The 27881-nt window shown below is 41.7% G+C and overlaps 1 protein-coding gene across 2 annotated transcripts; it reads right to left on the bottom strand.

Annotated features, from left to right (window-relative positions):
- Nucleotides 1-496: 496 nt before the first annotated feature.
- spire1a (spire-type actin nucleation factor 1a) lies at nucleotides 497-27579 on the bottom strand. Of its 2 annotated transcripts, XM_076106253.1 has the most exons (18): nucleotides 26658-27579; nucleotides 22498-22529; nucleotides 14059-14352; nucleotides 11927-12052; nucleotides 9987-10061; nucleotides 9711-9875; nucleotides 9405-9491; nucleotides 8994-9123; nucleotides 7181-7228; nucleotides 6740-6897; nucleotides 6446-6527; nucleotides 6187-6329; nucleotides 4692-4721; nucleotides 3725-3862; nucleotides 3540-3610; nucleotides 2741-2768; nucleotides 2473-2636; nucleotides 497-2383 (listed from the first exon to the last, which is right to left on the bottom strand). In XM_076106253.1, the coding sequence occupies exons 1-18, from the start codon at nucleotides 27013-27015 to the stop codon at nucleotides 2113-2115; spliced, it is 2400 nt and encodes a 799-aa protein (XP_075962368.1). In that variant the 5' UTR covers nucleotides 27016-27579; the 3' UTR covers nucleotides 497-2112. The 2 variants fall into 2 exon arrangements, with proteins under 2 accessions (XP_075962368.1, XP_075962369.1); XM_076106254.1 differs by lacking the exon at nucleotides 4692-4721.
- Nucleotides 27580-27881: the final 302 nt, after the last annotated feature.

Raw genomic sequence — 27881 nt, 5'->3', positions numbered from 1 at the left:
CCTTACGCCACTGCTACAAAGCTATATGAAACATACAGCATGTTGGGGAAAATAAGCAAAAATATATATTTTATTTAACATTGAGGATTATTTTTAATTAATACCAATTGAAAAAGAAATTATCTAAATTAATCAAAGAAAAAAAATGATTTGATTAAGTTGCAGTCGTGCAACTTTCAAGCAAAGGTCTCCAGGTTGCTCAAGTGTTTACATTTAATTCACTCACCATTTCTAAAACGACAACTATTAAAGACGGTTTTTGTAACACTCAATCAGCATAATCGGATGCATCAATTCTGAATATGGAAGAAACATAAAATGCCTGCAATACAAACCATCCACCACCTGATGTCCCTCAGACCACAGCGTTTATGTGAAGTGTAACAGACAGATTTCTTTTGTAGCTGTATCGCCCTCTGCTGTCCAACACAACACATTTGTGAAAGTACATTTCACACCAGGTTTTAAATTCTGTTAAAGGATCAGTAAGCCAAAGTAAGAATGATGGTTTTATTATAATTTCTTTGATAAAAACAAACAGATCACAGTACAGCATGCATACATTCCTAACAGAGGTCTAAAATAAAACTGGTCAGATGTATGGTTTTACTGAACATGGCATCGTTATTGAACAGGCTGGTTAGGCTTTGTTAATTTCATAACTACTGTCACAAAACATACTATATGAGCGCATGTCTGTGTGTGTGTGTGTATACGTGTGAGTCTCTGTGTGTGAGAGAGTAAAAGTTTCTTGAAAGGGATAACACGTTCATAAAGCATATTCAATGACAGTTATAAACTTGCCTACATTCAATTAAATAGAGTGTTTTGTTTTACCCATTAGTCCATCTCACCAACAACCTTCAGCCATTCACACATATTTTCATTCATGAAGAACTCTGGGAAATGGCACTATGGACTCTCGCCCTCCAAGAGGTGAAAAACAAAGATTTTAATTATTATTATGAATTACACAAAAAAAAAATATATATATATATGAACAATAAATTGGTCCAATAAAAGTGCGATTTGTGATCTCGGAGAGTACTTTAACACTGAGGACTTTATAAACTATACAATAGAAATAAAATCTTATTACATGGACACAAACATAACAATAATAAAGTTTTCAGAGAAGAATTTCAAATGAAGAAACTCCAGAGGCAGAAATCTTAAAACATGGTAAAATTATACTTCTACTTTATATTAAATTTAAATTTGCAACAATTAAGATTTACAACATTTACACATTCATAACCCTACATTTCTGTGCTTCTGTTGCCCAGCTTAATGGAAAGGGCAAGAAACGAAACCTTGGATTTACCCTAAAAATGTCCCCCAGTGAGTTTATAACACATATGTACAATAGGTCCAGAACTACAAAAGTCATTCGAAGAAAGCAATTACATTTTGGCACCAGGCACAGAATTGAATTTACAGTAAAACTACTAGCTAAACCCCCCCCCAGAAAAATAATATGACTATTCTCACCCCAACGTGTCGTCCCTACAACACGAGAAAACAGTAAATATACATTAAACTGGCTATAAAATGAATGATGTTACATTTGGCATCATTGTTGCTGGAAGAATAAAAGAGGAGGGCAGGAGAGTGGCGGAGGTTTACCCCAACAGACCTGACAGGAAGATCTACAGTGCATTTCTGTCAAAAGACAATCTGTTGCTAATCCTGAGTGCTAGAAGTAAACAGGAACTGGAAACTATATTCAAAGCCACGGTTAGGAAGGGGCCTAAGATTACATATTATCACTGCAGCTTTTGGCTTTCTGTATCCCGCTTTAATGTCAAATATACATTCTCTTACCTGGATCACAATTGCAACATCAGCAATTAATTGATGTCACTGATTTATTTATAGAAACATGGCTCTCCTTTGTTATCTGGCAGCTACCATACAGTCCTGACCAGTCATGACCAATCATAGCCTGCCAACTTTCCCTGAGACAGGGTAAGGTATAAGAACCTTCATTAACTTTGGGGCGGGGATGGACTTGCTTCATTGAAGGTTTTTTTTTTTTTTTTTTTTTTCTCTCATTGAACGACTTAGCTCTAGGAGAGGCGTGAAGAAAAGTGCAAAGGGCAGTCCCACCTCCTACACCTCATTGATGGTGCGCTCAGAGGGCCTGAAGTTGACCGAGTTAGACGACGACATGTAGAACGATTGGGTTTTGCGATTGAGACGGGCGCGCTTGGTGGCCGTGCACAGGCTGCGCTTGCTGGAGGTGATGATCTCCGTGATGAACTTTTTGCAGTCTACACAGATCTCCATAGTGACCCAGTCCTCAGTAAGCTCCTTGGGCAGCTCAGGCTCGTCCTGCGACTGCCGATCTTTGCTGGTACTGCTGCCGCTTTGCTTCGACGACCTGAGGACAGAAAGAAATAATAGCTACTCTGACAAAGCATGACATTTCCTCAGTATATAAAAAGACATGGGAGTTCGACCGTAACATACTTGTAAGCACTTCTGCGTAGGCTGTTTCGGCTGTATCCAGACCCGAATGGGTGCCTTTCTGGCACAGCTGGGGCAGACGCTCCACTTGCCTCTTCTTTAGCCACAGTACTGGGGCCCAAAGAAAAAATGGGCAGGGTCGAGTAGGGCTTGGATGGCAGCCGCATCTGAGGTAAAAAATAGATTAACAAAATATTGTTTTTTTAAATGACGTTTATGGAGGGGGAGGAAATTCTAAAGTATGTTTAATTTAAAATCAACAGCCGCCTACCTTTTTAGAGCACTGGGAACACACAGGCCTGGAGACAAAGACAAAAATTGCTATTATGTTGAACATGAACAGAAGCATTCCTTAAAACATGCCTGAAGCAGAGATGAGAAGCAAGCTAAAGAGGTCTGGTAACCTCAATTCTTTATAACTCGACATCCCCCAAATTGTATTCATTTCCAAACTTCCCTCAGGAGCCATAAAAGGTTTCACATGTACAGTCGTACTCTGTCCTGACCCGCCGGATGGTTTACACAAAACCATCTGAGAAGTCGTCATTGGAAACAGTTTGGAAAAGAGCAGGCACTTCCAAAAAAAAATACTTGGCAGGTGATTGGAAGAGCCATCTGTCAATCAAACTCTTACCAAAGCCAGTCAGAGGAAGCGCAAAAACATATTTTTCCTCAAGAAAAGCCTTAAGTGCCGTCCTTTGAGCTTCTTTAAATGAAGAAATACTCTCCAGTTCAGATATAACTATTGCAGCATCTATGCTAACCTCTTTAGGAGCCGCCATTGTTGTCTTAAACAGTTGCCTCTCTGTGTCATCTCGCACAAACCTAAGCCAAGCCCCTAGCTGCCAGTAGCTCCTCACAGGAAGCTGATTGGTCCGTGCTCTGGCCTGCCGGACACAAACGCTTTACTTGAAGCCTAACAAGATTCATTTTTGTGTGATTTTGATACCATGGTTCACACGACGACATCGCAAAAAACCTGCAGCCGTGCAAGGTAAGTACTACTCCCCAATGCGTGTAAACAGGCTTGGAGTTCCCCTGTAAGTTGAGTAGTTAGTAATTCAGTTTACCTTTTGCAGAACTGGCAGGTGTAGGACCAGGTAAAGAGAGAGAACCTCTTGGTCCGACATGAAAAGCAGACCTAGAGAGGAAAGTATGAGGCGAGTTGAAGACGGTACATGGAATCTGTTGTATGCAAATGATGACTGAGGAAAATGATCACTCCGACGATGTAAATCCTACATGTGGCGTCTACCTTTCCTTTCTTGAGGGCAGTGTAGATTTCTTTGTACTGCTGAAACTTCTCCAGCTCTGCCTTGACCAGAACCTGTCTGATGTGCATCACCTCCTCCACCGTCAGAGCCAGACACTCCACTGGGTAGCAGAACTCCTCCTGGAAGAAAAACACACACAATCAAATCAGCAAACTAACCGTACATATGCAGATTTAGAAAATGGTGCAACAGCGAGAAGTGATGGCATGTGCTGCCAATGAGACACCCGTTGCACACCACTTAACCAAAACACCAAGCATGCGATGAGATGGTGAAGGTGACAACACTGATCTTCTATGTTCTCTGTGAACCACAGATGAAGCTTCCACTGACATGACACTGACAATAAACAGGAAATACAGAGCATGCTGGTGATGTCACACGCCAGTCATGTTGGTGGTCCACAGCTTTTTGCTCTCAAATTACTTTCTTCAACTATTCAAAATCAGTCTTCTAAAATTAGAAAGTCATCCAGCTCAACGTGGAGAATTTTCATTTTTGCACCATTGCACTTTACTACGACGGTTTTATAAGCATTTCAACACTTCCAATTTTGCATGTGGACCTCCATCACGGTGCATGCTGCGGTCGCCAGGAGATTTGTGACATAGCTGGGAGCCTATTCAACATATTCATCCATCTATTGAACGTCTGAACTCTACAGCAGAGCATCCAAAGCTAAAGCTCAGGGAAGTTATTCACCAATCATTTACTCTCACTCTCCTTCAGTTGGCTTGGATTAGAAAATGTGAGACTCCGTTGTAAGCATTAACTGATTATTTCTCTTTACCCTTCCCCGAGGCGTTTTAAGTATGCCGCAGATCTCCCATTCACACAAACGGTCATGACACAAGGTGCCGTTCATCTAAAACAAGGCTATTGGAATACCCACACAGTTCACCACACAGTGTTATGTGCCTTTAAAGATATGCAGTAACAGTGACATACCGTGCCCTGAGCACCGCTGGCGGCTTCCACCTGACCAGCAGAAAGAGGGAACAGGACTATAACACAGGTAGGACCTTATATTCCAACAAGCTCTGCTGCAACTATGCGTAATACAATGCAACACATGATGTATCTGTTAGAGGATAGGAGAAGAGTTCAATGAAATGGCAGCATTCATAACTCATGACTGCAGGATCACAACCGATGACTAGGTCTGATGGTGCAGACCTACATCTTCTTTTCACGATAACGTGACGGACACGAGGCTACAGTGACCACCAAAATAAAATCACTTCACCCTCGAGTCCAACTGGACGTTTTTGCCAAATTTGAAGAATTTCCCTCCAGGCGTTGCTGAGATATCTCGTTCACCAGAATGGGACAAACGCACAACCCGAAAACAAATTCTAAAATGTGTTGATGGTGATGGATAGACAGAAGGTTTCCAGGTTACCTTGGCACTGGGATCCGCCATCAGCTGCAGCATTATATGAAACAGGAAATGACTGCAAGTAAGTCTTTGGTATGAGACATTTTAATGAGATATAAAATGAGTAACAGAGAGGGAGGGGAACTGCAACAAAGATCTTCCTGTTTTACATCTACCGGAGAAACCCAACTCCTATGTGAAAGGCAAAGCATGCGCTTGAATAAAAAAAATTTTTTTAATTAAAAAAAGTAAATAAACATGGCTTCAGGTTGTGGAAATTACTCTTTAATTTTTATCATTAAATGGGTGACTAGAAAACTGTAATGGTGTGGCTTTTGATTTCCTCAATCTGTCACAAAGAACTTTAATTATTCTCATTTTTAGAGACCAGGATGTAATCACTAACATGAAAGGCATAAAGTTAAAATGAGACAACTGTCCCCAGAAGAGCCGTCTCCTCCAGGGTTTTATCTGTTATTTCTTTTGATTTGGTCCCTGGTTTGGCGCCACAGGTCTGCACTTTAACTAGAAAGTAGTGAGAATGAACCAATTTCTTCTAAATCCCCTTCATACAGCAGCCTGTCCTGTGTTTTCAATTATATCCATCAACCTCACTAGAATCATACGACCGGCGCAGTTACTCAGAGAACCAGTGACCTCATGGAAAACGAATGACCGGTCACAGGACGGGAGTACATTTGTGTCGTTGGTAGATTTAGAGTTCATTCAAATTGTAACTTCCATATGAGTTGTTCTAAAAACTCTGCAATTAACATGCATGTCTGCACTTTTTACTCTTTTAGCAAAATCTCCTTTTCATTTAGTTATATTTTATTATTATTTTGACTGATAAGAGAATAATCTTAGTTATACCAATAAAGAATATAATTGACCTTCTTAGATTAACCACCTTATAAGAGTGTATTTGCAACTGGTTTAGTAAGATCTGTCACTCATGCAAGCTCTGTCTTCTACTTTTGAGTATTCATTCGTTTGTTCATTCATTCATTCATCCAGAGGATTTGATGGATAATCCAACAGAGATAGCGCCCACGGTTGACATACCAAAGACTTGGAGCTCTGTCTGGATGGAGGTAGAAAGGGGGTGACATTGGTGGGGGCCTCCTTCTCGATTGAGTGCCGCCTCTGTGGAGACCGACGCTTGTCTGGCTGTGGGGTCGCAGACACAGGCAAGAACTTTGGAGGAACTGGACACGTGGGACAAAAAAAAAAAGTAAATTATAAAGACAACTTTATTTACATGTTTGTAGTGATCAAAAAGCCAAATGTAATATATTCCAATATGTTCCAGGTAAGCGCTTACCCTTCTTCCCTACAACAGGCTCAGGTGACATGTCCTCCGTCAAAGATGTGGATATACTGGAGCTGCTCTGTGTGGGCTCCTCCTGTCAACCAGAAGATTACACTCATTTAGTCACGAGACACTGATGCCTTTAAATTACTTTGAATGCCAAAAGAAAGTCCATTTAAGTTTTGCCTTCGTTCTTGTGGAAACACGGATACTATCATCAACATTTTTCAAGATGCTTAATTGCAACCCGATTAAGCATGTGATGGTCATCTTATGAGCAGAGGCAATAAGAGTCAGACATCTTACGTCAGATTCGGAGCTGTCCAGCTCAGCCAGTGCGGGCGCTTTAAGCAGCCTCTTCATCTGGCTAAGGGGCTGGGCTCCACCTTGATTTGGTCCCAGCAGGGGGCCACTATCCAAAAGCTGGGTGCTGACAGCCAATTTCCTGGGTGCATCAGGAGTGTCTGCGGGTGAAAGATACGATTGAACTTTTATCACAAGTGAACAATAAATTCTCATGAATCATCTCCCCATCTTAACAGCTGGCCATCATGCCACCTGCGTCTTTGTATCGTTACTTCATGATACCACAGAGTCAGTATACACAGGCCACATGGTGACCAAGATGAGCCCCAAACATATGCTTAGATTACAGATTTTCTCCTCAATCATTTCATTTAAATGAAGCAAACTGAAAATGTATTTCTTTACAAAGGCCTATAGACCGCACCACTGACTCTTCTTTACCTGAGCCGCGGAACAAGTCCTGAGGAGTGCTGATGCTTTTCCCTGCACCTGCAATGGAATATAACCATTAGCAGGACCCACACATATTCATATTTTCATTCCTGACACCATCCTAATACCACAGGGAGGACTACTTGACAGCAACAAGCAGCCGTCAGGTGTGAATTGAGGAGATGCTGTGTAGTTGTGGGCTACGCCACACATGTGTTGTGCATAGCTGGAAAGCACAGAGGGAGCGGTAAGTGAAGGGGAAGTGCCAGGGGAAGCAGAGAAAAAGACAATGAGTGCAGCCACAGTGCAAAAGGTTATTCCCATACATCCATCTGGATTATGGTCTTCCTGCAACACTGTAGTGACACATTCAGACGGTCATCTGCAGTTCAACTTTTCACCAGCCTCACGTAATTTGTCATATTCCTCAGTGAGATCGGATTAGGGTGACAAGCAGGGCAGACTGGCTGCAGGGGCAGAGTGATGATCTGTAATCTCACCCTGCTGGCTCGGTCTCAATGGCTAGCCCTCATCACCTCGACCACAGATGGTCCCCTGCGAGTAACTACTATATACGAGACACGCCGTCATTCATAACATGACTAAAAATAAAGTATGCCTGCGCTGAAGCTCCATGTTTATATTCTACCTCCCAGCAAGGACCAAGGTGACCATTTCCCCCAGTCTGAGATTCAGTTGCACTGTGTTGACCGATCTTTTCCCCAGGTACAGTACAGGTGACAGTAGTGTGTCATACAAACACACACACTTGTACAACACAAGCACGAAATAATAAAAAACAAAAAGAGGGTGTGTTTAAATCAAAGGGAAGCAGGAGCTAACCCTACAATAGCCTGGAATGAAACACAAGGTGCAACTATAGGAACACAATAGGTGACGTGAAACTTTACCTGATGAGTCAAAGCTGTAAGACATGCTAAGAGGTCGCATGACTGACAGATGTGCCCATGTTTGAAATTAAGGAAATGGGAGCAAATGGGAGAAAAAGAAATCCACGAGAGTTAAAATGGATGGTTAATTCAATAAATAATCCAAGTTTATAACACATATTGCCTGAAAATCTAACATTCAGTATTATGTTTGGGAACACCCTGTTTAGCCTCCCATATGTATAATTATGCAACCACTGAAACACATTACCTTCCTAAATCCCCTTACAAAAGGCGTCTTGTGTAAACCGCATAGAAGCGCTGTACGGTACAGACTGACAACATATTTGCTGTTTTTATCCGATTAAAGCCTTAAATGGTTGAAACATATTATCCAATTGGCCAATTACGACGGCCGCATCCCAAAAGGATTATCTACCTCCATGCGCTGTTTACTTTTAGAAAAGTAACATGAAAGAGCAGTATTACTTACAGGTTCCACATTTTTAAGTTAAAACCAAAGAACTTGTGAGCTCAAGAGCACAATTGTCAGTAACCACAGCTGTTCCTTTAGCAGTTCAGGTCAGGCAAACAACTCCAGGCTCACAGCGGCAGTCAAAGTGATCCTTGTTCAAACACTGTGACTTCTGATTAAGTGAACAGATCAATGTGAGAAGAGCGCTGTTAGAGTAACCATGATGGATGTGGTCAAGTCCTGGTTAATGGTTTTTGTTCTGAGTGGTTGGGTTTGGCTCGTAAAGCAGTAAGTTAACAGACATTCTCTCACTGATTAGACACAATCAAGAGGTTTCTTAAAACAAAACGGTTTCGTTTGAACAGAATTTTGCACATTCAAATCCTATTAATGGTTATTTGTGCATGTATGCATGTAGACATTAGAATGTCAACGTGTGCAATTGTTGGCGGCTTACCTAGGCGGTTTCTGCGGATCATGTCCGGTGAGACCGGCCTGAGCTTCCTTTCAGATTTGATGCCCTCCAGCAGTCGCTCGTGGAGGCTCCGGGGACGTGCCGGGTGGGGTTTCAGTTTACGGGCTGCAACCTTTCAGGACAACCACCACACCAAGTCAGTACTCGGCATAAGAGCGCATGATTTGTAATTGCATTAAGTCAGTGGCTCTCAAAAAAAATTTAAATAATGTATTCCCTTAGAAATGTTGATTGCATAACCAGGTTGAATATAGATAATAATTATCACATGAGTCACTCTCTAAATGTTGCCAAACTGAATCCTAGAAATACATCACATATCAATATTGTATACCGAGTATAGTACACACTAAAACTGTGTAGATTACTGTCGTCATGTTGCGTTCTACTCACAGGGTTGAGAGGCGGTCTCGACCTGATGAAATCAAGAATGATGTCATGAGCACTCTTCTTTAACCTCGGTGGGATGTCTCCCTTCACCTGGAATGACATCGTTTCATTTGAATGACAATCATATAGTAGCACTGAAGAGGTTGTATAAAGCTGCAGAGAGAAAATACCATTGCCACGTAAGAACATTAAGAAATGTGACCATTATGAACACAAACGAGTAAAAAAAAAACATCTCATTGTGACGCATACGTCTCAATTTATTCGAAACAAAGAGAAAAGGGCTAAATAAAAATACTTTCGTCTTACCGTGACTTTTCGCAGCTTGTAGCGTTGGGAGCGGATATCGTCCATCAGCATTTCGTACGGGGTGAGCTGGTATTCAATGGGTAACGGGTTATACCGACGCTCCTGAACCTTCTTCAATTTAACACCATCTCGTAGATCTCGCATCACCTGCACCCAGAACCGTGCCTGGTGGGGACAAAAAAAAAAAAAAAAGATGCGACATGATAATTACTGCAGTCCATAAGTTATGTGATTGCCAACACATGGTGACAGACTCAGAAAAAAAATGACTCTTACCCAATCTGCATTTTGCAGCTCATCGAGATCTCCAACAGGTTCCTCCCGAGTCCCGCCTTCCATTTTCCGAAGGTTCTAGCCAAGAAAAGGAAAAGCAGAAAAGGGGGAGAAAATGCATGAAAATGTTTTCTGATGTCATCATATTCAAAAAGGTGTACCACTGCATTCATAGTATTGACGGAAATTAAGCTGAGGTCACCGACAAACTGTCCATACTGTCAAAGCAGTCTGGTTAATTAGTGGATTGATGTTTCACATAAGCATGTCGATACCCGTCTCATCCTATGTTGACAGTGTACCAGAGAAAACAATAGTCCGCTAATGGCTGCTGTTAATGTCTGCCTGCTGAATCCTCACTGCACAAGCTAGTTATTGAAAGTTGTGGGTGACTGTGTAAGGTTAAGGATTACTCTCCTTGTGGAAAGTCTAGATATTGTAAACAGTTACTCTGCTGTCACACTATTCTTTCAGTTGATTTGTTTTTCACTGAAGGCATGACTGTGCACCAAGTGAGGACACAGTAGCTGCCCACATTTGATTGACAGGGTGCTGTTCTAGTAGCTCCACCACCAAAAAAAATACGGACCCTTTTAATTACCCCATGTCAAAGAGAGTCAAATACTCTACTTCTATAATAAATAAAGAAAGCTAAATTAGGTTGTGGTTTATTAAAAGCTGTTGGATACATATAGGATAGAATATCGCTCTCAGATCAAAGAAAGAAAAGTCAACACGACTATTCATCCACACCTGTGTTCACTGCTGAAACACACTCCTTCTTACCAAGTCTAATCTTTTTAAACCATTTTCAAAGCATGACAACAACCTGTAGCTCACTGACACCTTTCACAACAAACAACGCTTTTGGTTTATTTCTAGATGGACAGAACAGACGTAGAAGTAGAAGCTGATACACACGGCCGGAGAAGAGAGAAAAAACAACAACAGTGAGAGAAAGACTCCCCGACTAGCCTCCTAATTTGTGAGCACGTGTGATACTGTACGGTTACTTATTAGCAACTATCCAGTGACATTGAGTTCTACAGGGAGAGTAAAGCAGCCCCCATAGCCTGGGGGGGTCCCCCTCCTGTAAGCTCCTTACATTGCGGTAACAAGGTTAAACTTGATTCTATAACCACATATTACATAGGGTTGTTCGCATTACTCATGCCTCCTGCAGAAAACAAAGCCAGAAGATATTGCATGAGTGTGTAGACACTGAGGTCTGGGCGATGTAAAAAGTCACGTGGCTACATCTTTTCCAAAATCTCGACACAATCAGGGAACACAAAGTCGTACTCGTAAGTGTAGAAGAATTAGGGCAAATGTTCCCCCAGCACATGTTCCCCCAGCACATCTTGATGAACAGTTGGTAAATAGTCTAAAACACGTCGTCTCTAAGCTGCTTTATAGGGAATCCCTCAGTGTTCAGAGTCAATTACTCTAATACTAAGGAGGTCATAGTCTCAACCCTTCTGGTCCAATACCACTTTGGGAGCCGTTATGTTGTAATTGACACTCTTCTATTTTATTTTCCCCATCATTAGACCCATTAGACCTTACATATTCTAAGTCAACCAATTGAATTATACGCAGTAAATCCACAGACAACAGCAGCAGAGTGGTAACCCCCCCCCATGGACTAAAAGGATGGTACTTTCTCATGTCCTCTTATCTGTTCAATGTTTTATGACTATGAGTATGATGAGTATGACTCATGGACAACATTTTCCATCTTTGGATGAGTGGCAATTAATAGAAGTGAGTGTAGGCGTTACTCATCATTTCTGAAATAGGTTTTAGGAGACTTCTTCATATGCAAGTGTTATGTAAAAAAAAAAACGTGAGCAGATGGAATCGGTTGCGTTTCCGCTCGACTGTGACTTATCCGCACCAGATTTATTAACAACAACCGCAGATGTCACATGACAGTTTCTTACCTCTTTGGCATTCTTGATCTTCTCCAGAAAGGTGTGTAGTTCCCTGGTCTCGGCGTACAGAGCACGACACACCGCCTGGTAATGACTCGCGGCGCCGGATGTGCTGGGCAGGTGGGAAGCGCATAGCTGTAGAGGAGCAAAGGGAAGGAACTAGGTTATATACAGTGGTACCCTTGAGGTTAATTAGGTTTGTGATATTGGGCTATATAAATAAAATGGATTTAACTTAAACTTATGTAAAAATCATTAATTTAAAATGGCCAATATAATGTATGTATATTAGTATCCTGATGCATCCATAAATCTCTTATATAGTTAATGCAAAGTGAGTCTTTTTGTGACCAACATTTTGAAACAACAACATACATGTCAGGAAATCATGTACACAGACACAAATATTACAATTATTGAGGCAAACGTTTATGGAAATACACACAATTTGGTGGCCATGTACGAAGACACTATAGGCTATTAATTTCCAGCTGTTGAAATCATTGACTCAATTTTCCACCAAACTCAGACGATGCAATAACAAGACTAAGAGTCTGCAGCTCAGTCTCAGTGGTGCATCAAGCTCAATGCTAACGTGCTAATGCTAAAGTCAGCATGCCAACATGCTCATGTTAAGCAAGTATACAGTTTACCATCTTAGTTTAGCATGCAAGCATGCTAACTAATTAGCTAATTAGCACTAAACACAAAGCACAGCAGAGTCTGATGGGAATGCTATTAGTTTTGCAGGTATCGGTCAAAGTACTGATCAAACTGAAATGTTGGCCTGATGATTGCACTAGATGGAGAGTTGAAATGGAAAATCCAAGTTATTACAATTCATCCTGAGGGGGAATATCAATGTCTGTAGAAAATGTAATGCTGCTCCATCACAAAAACACAAACAGGTGTGGCTCAAAGTGGTGCTGGAGAAAACATTAGGGGACCACCAGCATCACTGGGGCCGTCGCAGTGAAGGAATCTATCGGACAATTCTTGAAATATGTCTATCTGGACCAACGTTGTTGTTTGGCGTGGCTACAAACATGTACAGTCCGAACCCGTTTGTCCAGTTTGAGCTACATTGCCCGACTAGTATCACCTGGGCACCATCTAAAGATCTGACCCTCATGGCATTCGACAGCGATTGTAAAGATGATACAGGCCATCCGAACAGAGCAATGGTAGAGCCGTTGAATTATCTCCAGTGACGCAAAAGGGAGAAACCAGACGAGTGACATTTTCTGAAATTGTCACGCAGGGCGTGGCTCGCCACAGGAATGTCTGACTCAGCAAAACGTCTTCTTCCTTATCCATTGAAGGGAAAATGATTGCATTTTCATGGGAAATGACACCTGAGCAGTGAGAGTCTTTACGAACATGCTTAAAATACAGCTGCAGCGGTGGTTTTCACAGTTTAGGCTAAAACAAAATTCTGTATCAAGCCAACCGTATCTATTGAAAAATAAACTGTAGCATAACCATACATTACAACAGTCTGTGCCAATGTCAGAGTTTGGAGATTTGGTATTTTATTGACGAGCCCCTCCTCAGCTCACTACGGCAATGAGTAAAACCCATTCAACGTCTAATTATTCCTGTCTTAATGGGATGCTTCTCTAGCAAGTCCTGTCATCCTTCGTCAACTTCACGTCTTGCTGAAACCTCATCGACCCAACCTTCCTCAGACAGAGCAGCAGAGTACAAGTGAAGGAAGGAGGTCAGTCAGGAATGTGCAGTGGTCTACTCCAGCCATGCCATACCACCATACTGCAGTTCACAGTTTAAGAGAATGATTGTTGGAGGAATTAGGAGTCAGGCAAGGCAAGACTGGCAGCAAACAGACGTAACGGTTGTGTTATACACCGGGTTCATTATATGGAAGAACGGACTGTGAAAATTTCTAAGCCTATTCCCCAAATACCAGCATGTTTACACAGCTATAATTACCAGTCGCATATTCACAAGCTACTTGGGGAATTTGCAGCATGACGGACCCCATCAGGGGAATTTGAGCGATGTGTATGCACTGCTCCGTTAACAGATCCGATGTGAAAACGGCATAAAAGGAAAAGAGGAATCTGTATATTTAATACGCCTTATATGACTTTCATGGAATGTTCTGAAACCCAGCAACCTACCGTCATGAGGTCTCGATAGCTGCGAATGCTGCTGACGGAGCTGGTGGTGGTGGTGGCGGAGACGGGCTCCTCTTCTTCTTCCGCCTCCTCTTCTCCTTCCTCCTCACACTCATCCTCCTCCTCCTCCTCTGTGGCTTCGTAGCCCTCGTCAGGACAGGGGTCACTCTGGTTTTTTTCGGCATTGGTCATCATGTCGATCAGGCGCTCCAGCGGCGGGCTGAGTTCACGCTCCTCATTTTCTTTGAGGCCGTAGTCTAGAGCTTTGTAAATCATGATACCCAATGAGTCAATGACCTGTGGGACAATGGACAAATAGAATGGTGTACATTATTATGGTGTACTGGAAAATACATCTATTTTACAGACTTATAAAAGGGTTCCTTTCAACTGAGTTTCTACAGAAAAACAAAACAACGGTGCAGGATTGGGTCAATTATAATAAAGATCGACATCCACCGTCTTTCACAATTAGCACATCATTTACTCTTAAGCTAGATATTAAAGACAAAAAGAATAACTAGAAATTGAACATTAACTGTTCTTTAGCTTGACAATTAAGAAGGGAAGCTGAGGGACTTTTCTAATTAAGCAAGGGTTATTGAATTACTTTTTTCCTGTCCACCGTTAGTTTACTTGCTGCTATGAGTGCCGACATTGTGTTCTTTCCAGCTGACAGACTACACCGTTTAATGTTCATTTTATAAAAAGGTGCTATATAAATAGTGCATTATCATACTATGATGGTTGTTATTATTATTATTATGATGTTAATTACAATGTTATGTTGCCCCTGCTGCTCTTTGATCAAAGGCACACAGGAAGATCCTCATGGACAGACCCAATTTCTTATCACCCCTGACTTAGTTAGACAAACATCTACAAAAAACTCAATTCACCTGAACAGACAAGAAGACAGTTCATGTCCATAAACCAGATGTGAAGCGAGACCACAGAGCGCGATTATTACCATAATCTGGGGATGATTTAATTTCCTCACCGCTTCACTTCATTAACAAGCAGGGTATGACCCATCTTTTTTATTCTGCGGTTTGTTCCAAAATGTCTCCAACCACCGCGCTGAGACGAAACAAAGTTCTTCTTTCACTGCAGCATGACAAGCTGGCCCTGCCGTGTAACGTCCACTCCTGACAACTTAATCAAACCATTGCTCTCAGTTCATCGAGTATTTGGAAGCAAGAGGAGCTAAATATTTGTCACAGGACAGTGGCTCACTGAGGAGGGACTCCAAAGGAAGGTCTATAGAGCTGTAGATCACGTAAACGTTGACTGACACACTCAAGTTGACATTACTCCACTATATATCTTTACATAGCAAATAGTGGTTTGCTGCTCTATTTATTTTCAGAATGTTAAATACAACGTCTTTAAATTGACACTTTTACTGAATCCAGCACTTATATTTTAAGCACTAGAGCTCCACAATGCACTCTGCAAGAAAATATGCTGTAGCTTACGTCCCTTTTCCTACTTTCTAGTGGTGTATTATATTGAGTTCCCTTCATTGTTCTCTAGAACATTCAACAAGGGAGTTGTGTCAGTGCCAAACTGCTGTGGATACATGGTTTACACAAAATCTGGATGTCGACAGGAACCTCCTGCTGCAATTTATTCGTTTGCGCACACGCAACACCTCAAAGCTATTTAGAGTTTGCTCTGTTGACGTGATAAAATGATGAGCTAAATGCGCTGCCTACTGTGAGTCATTACTGTACTGTGTGTTTATAACCAGAAAGGAATGGAGCAACATTGTTTTATTTGGACACCTCCCTTTTTCAACAGAGCGTGGACGTGGGTGAAGCCGGTGTGGTCGGGCATGGCCGCCTCGGCTCGGGCCAGAGCACAGCACCTGGCTGTGGTGTCTGGGAGTGTAGCGCACAGAAGGGGAGGGTGTGTTGACTGAGCATGTTTGGGATAATCGACGGCAGCAACACAGGCGGAAAATCATTACATTACCAACACGGCAAGTCGAGCTCAAGTGACGCCCTCGAGTTTGAACTTACACACATCGATGTTTCCCTATAGATTGTTTTTTGACATTGATCTTTCCGAGATGCGCTATTTTTCTCAACACCTTATATTGTTCTTTTCTAAACAGCGAAAATATGGGGATATACCATTCAAAATGAAGTTGGTATCCACTTAGAATTGCACATAACATGTCATAATCATTTTAAGTCTCTCTGTCGTTGCTCTATATCACCTGACAGCAATGGGATTGTTATTCTTCCCTGTGGCTCGGTTTAACTCAGCTCACTGTTCATCGTCCAACTATGAATAAAAATAACCTGTATTCTGAATTTACCAACACTAAACTATCAATCCCATTATTTTACTGTTATCACTTATCAACCATCTCTGTGTGCGGCTGATAATCCTGTTCCAGGGCTAAAATTAATATCCTATTCCTTAGTGTCTCATTATGTAACCTTATAATCCATCCGTACGACAACACGCGCTGTAGTGGGCGGACATGCCAGGGACTGCTGGAGTGACAGACAGCACCAGGATGTCATTCATGGGCCACAGGGACGTAAAGAACTACATTGGAGCATGTATAGTAAACCAACATCAATACTGAAGTGAGGAAAATCCTCCTGTATCCATGAGTCATTTTAGCAGCTGCGTTACACTAGATTTCTAGTTGAGGAACATTTGTTATACTGTCGAGGCTTGGGTGGATTTAATTTGAATCCAATTTCCATGCCGACACAAAACGGCTTGTAATAATTAACTGCGGTTTAACAGTGACTAGCACAGAAAGGCTCACAGTTTCACATAATTGACCAAAAGCACTCTGTACATTCATCTGGTTCTGACGCGCCTGAACATAAATAATGACAACTTGGACTCAATCTGGCAAACACACAGTTAAGTCAATATATGAATGGGTGGGTAGGAAAAAAAGACGAGGCTGAATAACTCCACCCTGTCAGTGGCAGTGTTGCAACAGCTTCATGATTAAAGAATGGCATCAAGTCCTCTATGAGTTATGTCCGACGGAACGGGGAAGAGGCATCTTGAAGTAAAATCGATAGCCAGCATCCAGGAAAGAGGAAACATTACATTAATTTTATAAATGCAGCTCATAATCTCACTGGAGGACTTGTGACTCAGAGGAATGAATGAGGCGAGGAGCCAAAGCAGAGGAGAAAGGAGGACGGAGGGGAAACAAGTATGCGATAAACAGTTCGGAAAGACGGCCAGAAAATCCACTGCTGGGTTTCAGTCACGGGCAGAAATGTTTGGTGGCAAACCACTAATTGAAACCAGGCTCCACCCAGGACTGGTGGAGGCCTGTCAGGGTGGATGAAACCCTGAGCAGCTGTTGCTGTGGCCTTGACCGACCACAGGTAACACAGGAGATCGCCTACGTTTTCAAATGCGTCTCAGGAAATGTAGGGGGATGAGTCACGCTCCACAAACAAATAATCCTGCTACGGTCTTGCATGACATCCAATGAGGTTCTTCGGGCCTATGTTGTCCAAACAATGAGTTGTTTTATACTTCAGAATCTCCTTCTCACATGAAGACCAGTGTCAGAGGCATCATCTTGAGAATCAATGGCAAATAGGAAGAGAATTTATATTCCTCATGAATAACCTTTGTCTCCTTCGTTTCATATCAAATCTTCATTTCTAGACCTCGCTCCCAATAAGTATAACTAGTAGAAAATAACTAATAAACGATAAACAACTAAGATTTCAAATGATCGAAAAAAAATCCTACAAATTAACACTGATAGAAAATCCTCATGAAGTGGACCTTTTTTTTTCCAAAACATGACCTAATTATTTGTGCCCACTCAACAAAATTAAGCACAATTTTTCCACTTAAAAATGGGTCAAGCTGTATGCGCGACATTGCAAAAACTGACCTTTTGGGCCCAAAAGCTCAGACCGGATAGTTTGGGCACTCAGGAGTAGAAATGCCGTCTCTGGAGAAGCTAAAACTCAACTATTTATTGTGTGTGCTGCTTTCTTGACCAGTATTTGCTTGGAAAAGCAATTAATTCTCTATGTGACTACCCCTGGTTGGATGAAGTAAATGAAGTAAAGCTTTGATAAACTGCCATTTTAATTCATATGGGGCAAAGTGAAAGGAAAAAATCCTAAAAAACAAGACTAGGTCGAAAAATAGCCATATACATATCCTTGGTTGTATAAACAAGAGGAGCAACCATGATGGGGAGAGCATCAGTGAGTCAACCACTACGCAGATGGGCAAAGAAAGAGCCGTTTGTGTGAACGTTAATGGCGCTCTTTAACACAAACGTGGGAGAAAGGAAAAAGTCCTGTGAATGTACCGCCGAGTCTTTTAGCACACAGATCTGTGTATAGAAATATATAACTACTCATAGTTTTCCATTCATGAATTGTCAATTCATATCAGTTGTCATATTTATGTCTAGAAATATGTTAACATCTAATAGAGCTGATGAACTGACATTCATCAGACTTCAGATTTACGAGAGTTAAAGCTAGGGCAGGTCTGGGAGAGGAGTACTAAAGTGTCACCGTTAACAATATGCGCTTCATAAAAACCCTTTTTTAAACACTTCATTTGAAAGCAAAAGTCTATATTCTTGCAGACGTCAGCAACAGGACTGACATAATTCTTTGAGTTATTCTTGCCTTTGCAGCCCAAAGCAACACTGTGACCATCCGAGTTCACAAAACAGTCAGCTAAGCAGCCTTCAGCGCTGGCAAAGCCATCACAACACAGACGGTTACATAAGCAGAGCTAAATCTAGAGATCTTCCACTGCAAGAGGGGATGCTCGGCCTCCTCCAGTCTGAAGCGTCGCGATTCATTGTGGGACAGAACACGGCTCGCTCTTTTATATCCCCTTCTTAAAAAGCTGTCCAGTTTGAACTCGTATGTGAAGTCAGCTGGAAATTACAGAAGAGGATTGTGAAAAAGTCCCTCTGGGTCAAACAGCCATTACCGACATTATGCGTCATCATTTCAAGCTATCGTGGTGGAATAAAAGCTGATACGGGAGATGCAGGTACATTTAGTTTAAAATCTTTTAAACAGAAGGGGCATATCCATGTAAAACTCAGGTTACATCGCCTGAGCATTACATGGTCTAGCCTATTTATCTACAACCAATATTCATCAGCTGCAAAAGCGAACTGTTTCACCTAAAACACAACAAAAACTGTCTTCACACAAAAACAAAAAAAACACAGGACCTTCTAGCAACTACTGTAAAAATATCTGTGATAAAAGATCTGATAACTTTGTAAACTTGACCAACTGAAGTGGAAATTCAATTCCTTTCTCAGGGCCCGACTGGACCAGAAGAAAATGATTTATAGATTTCTTCTTTGTTGGATATAAATAGAACACCCCGACTACTCAATAATTGCCATTCCTGTGGTGTTGTGCTTGCTGTGAATATCCCTGTATGGGCAGAAATATAACCCTAGGGGGCTGCAATGTGAGCTGCACGGGTGCTTTTAACGGAAGCTGTCACAACAAATCAATTGATTGATTTGGATAAAAGCAGGATATAACAATTAGGTCACTGGTAAATATCCGGCATACAGGGATCAAACTGGGTGCCAATCACTGCACTTAAGAGCCACAGACAACCGACCAAAAGAATACACACTTGTTTGCTGTCAAAGACCTGTACTTATTTATATGAATTTACACAAACCGTCCAAAGAACGTTCACTAAAAATCGACAGCCATCATTAAAAAAAATCATGAATAAAACGACGTCTCTTCCCCTTGAAGTGTGCAGCATCACGTCAGAGCTGACAAGAGTAAGAAACAGTGTTTGTAGAGACGGAGCTCATTGCCTGCAGTGACTGGTATAAGGAGGGCGAGAGACCCACTACACACAGAAGCTTCACATGCAGACACTTGCAGCCCCTGTTCAACCAGCTGCAGCGTGGATCCCAGGACTGTTCACATGCAAAAAATATGCACCGCTCTGCAGAATCTGAGCCAAACAGTCAAATCCAACCATGTGGAAAGAGGATGAATGAGAATGATGATGCAGTTTGGATCTGGAATTTAACACAAGAAAAAACAGGGCTGTGAGTGAACAACGGCTCAATCTCGGGGTATGGTGGGTCCATATTATTTGGAGGATGAGAAAATAAATCTTCAGATTACTCACAACTGAAGACGGAAACTACTGGGATCCATTTCAAAATCCAAAGGCTTTACTTCGTGCATGAAAATGGCAAACTAATTATCTCGGCCCAAAGTTGAGCTACAGGGAACCGAGCAGACCTGGCAGACTGGAGAACCTGTAATAGGATACTACAACTAATCTTCAACAGAGGACAAACTGGGTTGAGCTTGTCGTGAAGGCGACAACTTAAGGTGCAAGTCTCACAAATGATTTTCTTTTAAGAAATAGTTACTACTAGCCATGCAGATGACAACAGAGCACCACAGGAGAAAAAACAGTTTTAACTCAAGTGACAGAAGGGTACTTTACTTGACATTATTGGTGATTATCTTAACACAGGCTCTGTGGTGCAAGTGAGGGAAAGTGGGTAAACTCAACACAAGATAGTGGTTCGCTCCAAAAGTGTCCAGAAGCAGAGAACGGTATGAGAGACTGGCACTTACTGATGGGATGACTCACTTACACAAGAGACAAAAAACAAACAACGCTAAGACATGAGGGACGATGGGCTTTGGTCCAAATGTGACCAAAGTGTATCATCAATAAAAAGGGTAACACTGTGTTTGTGTGAGTCTCTTTGTTCACTAAATTAATTTTCCAGAATGATCTGAATATAATCAAGTCACGGATAAGCACCGAAGTGAATTCATAGTTCCAGTTAATGCTCGGAACATTAAATTACATTCATGCTAACACCTTCATAACAATAATGCTCACATGTTTAGCAACGATAAAGTATACTAAGCACTGATTGCAATGTCCATCTATTTGTATCCATTTCACATTGCTGTGAAAACGTCGACTAAATGTCGGATGGGAATGAGTTACAATATAATAAGTGTCTGATTAAGTAAGTTCCAAATGTGTTTACGGTTGTTCCTCCTCGGCTTATTGTGGACTTGCAGTTGTGATAAATTGCGAGCTTCAAGTCTTCTTCACTCACGCTAAAGAACTTTTTCGAAGACCCACATAGACGCCGTCTTTGCTCGGACCACTGCCATCTTCAAACTCGGTCTTCATTTTGATCTTATCACCCTGTAATGTTTCGTGACTGCATCTTGCAAGGTTGGTGATTATCTCTTTGGTTAAGCTATCAATCAATGAGATAAAAAAAAAATAAACACATTTTTTTCAAAACAAGGTGCGTCCTCAAAGTTTGGCCTCGTGGTTGATTCCGTGGGATAGTCATGCTGATGCACAAATAGCCGTTGTGCAAGGTGTTACACATTTTTAACAAACCAACAAGGTAAAAACACCCTGTTCATTCTTTGTAACATAGTAATAAACAAAGACAATGATGCAAGGAGGAACTCAGTATCAACTAGCACACACACACACAGACACACGCATACTGTGCATGCCTGTGATCACATGAACTGCAAGACAAACATGAAAGATGATCAGACTTGATAGAGGACTCTCTGTGCACTTAGTCTATGTACACATAATTAAGATTTGAGAGAGACTTCTCCCAGCATTATACAGTGTACCTTGCTCGGCCAAACAGACACTGGACACCTCTTCACGTGGTATTGGCGATGAGTGTATGATAGTATAGAAAGTAATGCATTTAATGAACAAAAGGAGAAGAAGTCGTGCTCTTCTTTTAACGTGCTCTTCTGCATCAGAGTGCAGCAAAGACACTACGAGTACTGGACAAAGTAGAGAGGACTATTTGCACAGAGCTCACTCCCACTCTCTATTGTTTAGTGCATCGCCAACACTTGGAAGGCTGTAATGCTTGCATGTTGGTACATTTGGACAGGTAACAATTACTTTTCATGTTGCTACTGCGCAGTGTCATATCTACGCTTTGACTGACATAAAACGATTTCTACCACTTCCTAAAGACGGAAATATCCTACTCACAAGAAAATACCACCACTCTTCTCCAGCGTTGATAATCAGTTAATGTTCATGTATATGTATTTTTGCATTGGCTCCTCATAGATGTTTTTCTCAAGGCCACAGTCAACAATGTTGCAACACAGCGGCCACACCAGCCTGCTTGTGGTGCAATTGCTCACTAGTAGATTCAGTGGTGGGAAAGCTGTGAAAAATAGTTTCTGAAATCGTTTTGTCATATTTAAATGACGCATTACAGCTGTGGAGCGAAAAGAAATCTGATTAACTGAATTTGAAAGCTGCATATTTTAATCTTGAGAGTAATAAATAGTGACCAACTGCTCTAACAGCACATATTGAAAAGGAAGACTAATTCTCTGAAACTGAACTTGGAGTGATTAAGGAGACTGATGTGAAACTCACCTCTAATGACGTTGCAGCCGGTTGGTATTTATCTGTAATGACAGAACATTGAGAGTTATTACACTCGTAAACACCAAGATACTTATTCATTGTCCCAACACACCCTCTGAATTATTCGTGTACATGTTCTGTGTAATTATGGATGACATCTGAAAAGACAGAAAACACACCTCACAGTGTTACAGGACATAAAATATTCAACTTGAGAGTAGAGAGGAAACTGAATGTAGGGGGAGCTGCAAAATGTGATTCCTCGACAGCGCCGACTGTAAAACTACCGAGTGAATAAATTATGTTGTTTTCTCTGCAGTCACTGCCTGAGGCAAACTGTCAAAACCTGCCACCGGGGGCTGGTTATGGAGATACGACTGTTCCCTCATACTCTGGAGAAAGACTCTGCCCTCTCTTCATTTACATGAAAACCTCTCTCAAAATGGAAAGTCAATATTAAGAACCTCGATCGCGACCTTTCACGTACACTATAAGCATTTTCGAAGCAACACAACAAATCACGGGAACCTAAATGGACGGGAAAAACCTGAAGTTTCTCTTTCACTTATTGGACAAAAGAGAAAACAAAAGCTTTGACAATCTTATCTCTTGTTCCGTAACTGGCTTTTCCAACACACCTGTATCTCTAGATAGATCTTTAAGAGCTCAAAAGTACACACAATACGTCTCTTTTCCATACTGCTTAATTATATACACTTTACAGCTAATCACTGGCGAACAGTGATTGGAACACAGGATAACTGCCGGTGAGAGTAACGTCTGGGGTGAAAGTACAAATAGGGAGATAGATGTGTAGACTTTGACACCTGTCTGGACTGTAAAATTAGGTCATTGCATATAAATGAGACACTTTCGTCAAATGCGTCATCTCTCTGAATGCTAATAGAAGTGCCATTTCAGTTTAAATTCCATCAATTGAGGCAGTGATTGAGTAATTTCCAATTGAATAGCACTACTCTGACTGCTGTGGCTGCATACGATGACATTGTATTTCAATACAGCGCTTAAGGAGGCGTTCAAGGAAAATACACGTTTCTCAGCTCGGTTCTGCGCAGGTCACTATGAATTACAGCCAACAGACACGAGGAAAAATAAATAAACCTCCATCCACCAACGCTCATTTGAGAAACACTAGGTCCTCTGTTCGTCCCAGTCAAGGAGAGATGGCTTGGCAAGGGCCCTCGTCTCTCCTACCGCAATTAAGTCACCGTGAGGCATATTTGGAGCAGTGTGCCGCGTCACCCAGACGATCCCATTCAGTGAAATATCAACCTCTGTGCTGCTGAAAAAAGGGGCTTCAAAAGAGAGTGGGATACAAACCTTCTCTACTAGATTGAATCTTTAAACAAGATTTTTCTTGCTCCACCTCTAATCTAATTAATAAATACAGACAAGATGTTAAATCATATTCAAACCATTTCAATGATATAAATAACCACATCAACTGTATGAATTCCAGTTAAAATACCGCATGCAACTAATCAACAACAAAAAAATCCTCTTTACTGGTATGAATCACTGGAACTCTTTGAGCGTCTCTCTCATTTGGATGCAGCCTTCAGGCTTCATTCGGGCCCTTCTCTTGGCAACGTGGAGTGGCAGTGAATGTATTCTTCCCCGTGCTCCGTGTGAATCGATCCGACTGCAGCAGGAGCAGCGTATACCTCGCATCAATTGAGCCAAAAATAAATACTTGACTGGGACTCTGTGTTGCTTATTAGTCCGATTCTGTTTGCTATGCATTACTGAGATGCACACTTCCTGCGGTGTGCAGCGCTAGACGACATCTTAATACAAGCAATAAGATAGGAAGAGGGACGTGAAGGCCTCAGTGTTGGTGGTCTGGGTGCTGGCCAAATAACGCCATCTTGACACTGACTCATGCACAGGCCTATGTGGATTGCATAAGCAAAGGTTGTTTTTTATTTTTGCTGGGGTAGCGACCTCTGAAACGGTACGCAGAGCTTCTGAAAGCGTAATAGGCCTCACGTCTTTCTCATCACCAGGCCTAATAAGAATCAGGGCCGAGCTGTCCCAAAATACCTCAGCCACTAGCCAGAGGAGCAGCAAAGAAACTCTCCAAAATCATCTGCAGTCAGACTGATAAAAGTCTGTGCATTAATCATCACGTTTATTCTATTTTTAGCAGCGTCAAGACTTTCAAAAGAACCGGCTGAATCGGTTTATACCGAGAGTGTAATTCCCACACACAGCAAACATCACCGGTAGGTTCAATATGCTGAGATAAGGGAGAGCTGGACTGAAGTGTGAGCGAGCGAGAGAGGGGTGTAAACAGGGGAGGGGAAAATAAGGAGAAAGGGTGGCTAATAAGTTCCCAGGAGAGACGGGATATGACCTCGGTGCTTGAGGCTATGCTGAGCTGACGGCCACACCTCCTCCACACCCAGCTCTAGCTCTCATCACATATTAATGGAAGGCAGTTAAAAGTATTTGAGACGCTCCGTACGTCTCTCGACACACCTGAACTGGTGTACTGGAAGAGGCCTTGCAGGAAGCACCTTTGAATTTGTAACCAACATAGTCTTTGAGTTGTTCCAGTAGTTGACTGCATTCAGCTTGAATCCTCAAGTGTGAATCTAAGCTTTACTATATTAAAAGACGCCAGGGTTCAAGTCATTCGGTCAAGAATTATTTGATATAATGTGCCCATTTTATTTATTTATTTAAAAGGGACCATGTACAGTTTAAACATAAATGTCTCCATTCAATGCACTGTACCAGATTGTCGCTTAAGCTAATTTGCATCTGCAGGTCAAACAAGGACAAGACAATAACACAGTGAAAGGAAAATACATAATACAGAGATATACCATAAAAACATACAAGACACCCAATACAACGCTACACACAAATAGCACATCAAAAATTTGTGTTTGTCCATAAAATCAAGTCAGAAAAGACCACAAGAATTGAGGTCAGTGTGTGCAGTGTTGTGCAGCTTTTAAAAAACACTTTAAGTTGGCTTTAAAAGTGCTAATCGAACTGCAGCTCCTCACAACTTCAGGCAGGGTGTTCCACTGGTGTGTTGCTTTTACAGAGAAGGCTGATTGACCAAAAGTAGTGTGGTGAAATGGTATTGTACAGTCTCGTGTAGAGGATATTCTTGCTGATCTAATAGAAGTTGCCGAGCGAGTATATACAAAGTCACGGAGTGGAGGAGGGGCCAAACCATTTAAAAGTCTAAAGACCAGGCACAAATTTGAGAACAATCTAAAATTGTTAAAGCTCAGTTTGTTTGTCTGTTTATGTCCATGAGGCCAGACAGGTAGCCCGCTGTCAGGTACATTAGGACTAATTTTGTTCTTCAACTATTAATAGTTTGGTCTATAAAAATGTCTGTAGTCCAAATTCATCTTACTATCACGAAAAAGTAGTAAATATGTGCATTTGAGAAGCTGGTATGTGTGAAATTTTGGCATTTTTGCTTGAAGGATTATTTAGCATAATTGTTGCAAATTATTTTTTCTGTCAATTGACTGATCAACTCATCTATTAATCGTTTCACCTCCGAGGTAAATAGTCAAAGTGGACCTACTACACACAGCCCATGTGCCTGCAAGCTTCCTCCTTACTATTTATAACCAAACTCAATTAAAACGTGTTTCCATTGTGTTTAAAAAAAATCTCCCCCAGGTGCGTGCATGCATCCCGCCCCCCACCCCCACTAATCTGTGCCTTTACCTCAATGTCACAACACAAACAGCGTGCCTGTTAGCAGCAACATGAGTCATTCTGTGTGATGCTCGCTATATGGCTTTGCTCTGGACTGGGCTCCCGGTGCTCTGCAGTTTGAATCCATCACATGGTCCATTGTTTACGGGAGGTAACTGACCGCTGCAGGAGCGTAATTTAAAACAGAGAACCTAGACCAGCCCTGTTAACACACCCGTATGAATGAACCATGTTTATAATGTCAATAGTAGATGCATGTCGTGAGAACGGACCCCGCCTGCTAATAATTGATAAACCGCTTTCTTTTGTCGCGTTGATTCCCTGCAGCTATGCGGTGATCTGTGACGTTTTTTTAATGACCACCATCGAGCGCCTGTAAACACATTCGCCACATGGCTGGAAGCAGACGGCCACAACAACATGGCCTCTTCGTAAGATATGCTCCGTTCGTTTACCTGTGTCGTCCTCAAAGAGCAGCTTCACGGTCCCGTCTCTCCCAATCCTCACATCCCCGGGTCCCTCGATCCTCTTCGGGTAGTCGACGGCGGCTGAACCGCCGGCAGACTTGGAGCTTTTCCTCCGACGTTTCTGCGCTAAAGTCCGACAGCACTGATAACACACGGCCCAGGCCTGCTCCTCGTTGATCGGCTGGCTGTACAGTTTCAGGATGTCTTCCAGGGAGACCTCTGCGGCTCCTCCGTCGCTGCGGTCCATGTTCACCACGTCTCCGGGGCTCGAATCGGACGCGAAGTCCCGGAGAATGGTCGGCGAAGAAGTCAACATCCCGTCGTCAGTCCCCGGTCGCTTAGCCATCCTCACCTCATCATGAACACATAAGTTAAAGAGAGAAAAGAAGGTGAGTTATGAATTAATATTCCAGTCTGTCCACACAGACGTAGGATCTCAGCTGGTGTCTATCCGGTGTGAACGAGGCGCATCAACGGCTAACTGACAGCACAGCACGTTCCGCGTGGTCTCAGTGCCCGCCGGTTACACTGCGTATGACTCGCTTGTCCATCATCTTAAACTGAAAGCGGAAATCGTCATTTTGTAGGCCGCCATCAGGTGTGTCGTCAAAAAAAAAAAAAAAAAAGGTTAGGTTAAATTTAAAGGGTACACTATAATTGTGAAATGTAATGGTTTACATATGTGGAAAGTAACTACGTACATTAAGTTCATTTGCAATATCAAATAAACACCATTCTTAAAATAGTTTGATTGAGTACACCTTAAAAACGGAGACAGAAAAAAGGAACCCTATACATTTTTAGTAATTACATTTTAAATGCCATCTTTTTCATTTCCTCAATATTTTATTACATTCAAATAAATATAAGTATATTCTTTCTTACCTTTTGGCCTGTGTCTTTTGCTGCTGTGATTTTCCTCCTGCAGATCATCTTATCTTTTTTTACTAAACTTTGCAGGTTCCATACCTAAAATAATATAGCCTTTTAAAAAAGTAGTTAGGCCACATTTAAACAACTACATTAACGTTAAAATGCTGTCTACATGTTAATGCATCAATACATTTATCAATTACTATAATAAAATAAATAAAATAATACAACTCTAAACACTGAGCCGAATTTCATGTTTGAAACGTTAACCGTTAATACTCAAAATATACTTTTACTTATAGGTAAAGTTTTAATGCAGGATGTTTACTTATAAGTTAG

Source organism: Anarhichas minor, unplaced genomic scaffold (assembly GCF_050575085.1).
Source record: "Anarhichas minor isolate MPS153535 unplaced genomic scaffold, ASM5057508v1 ptg000033l, whole genome shotgun sequence".
NCBI lineage: Eukaryota > Metazoa > Chordata > Actinopteri > Perciformes > Anarhichadidae > Anarhichas > Anarhichas minor.
Note: the sequence above shows the minus strand (reverse complement) of the source record. Positions and strands in the feature narration are given on the sequence as shown.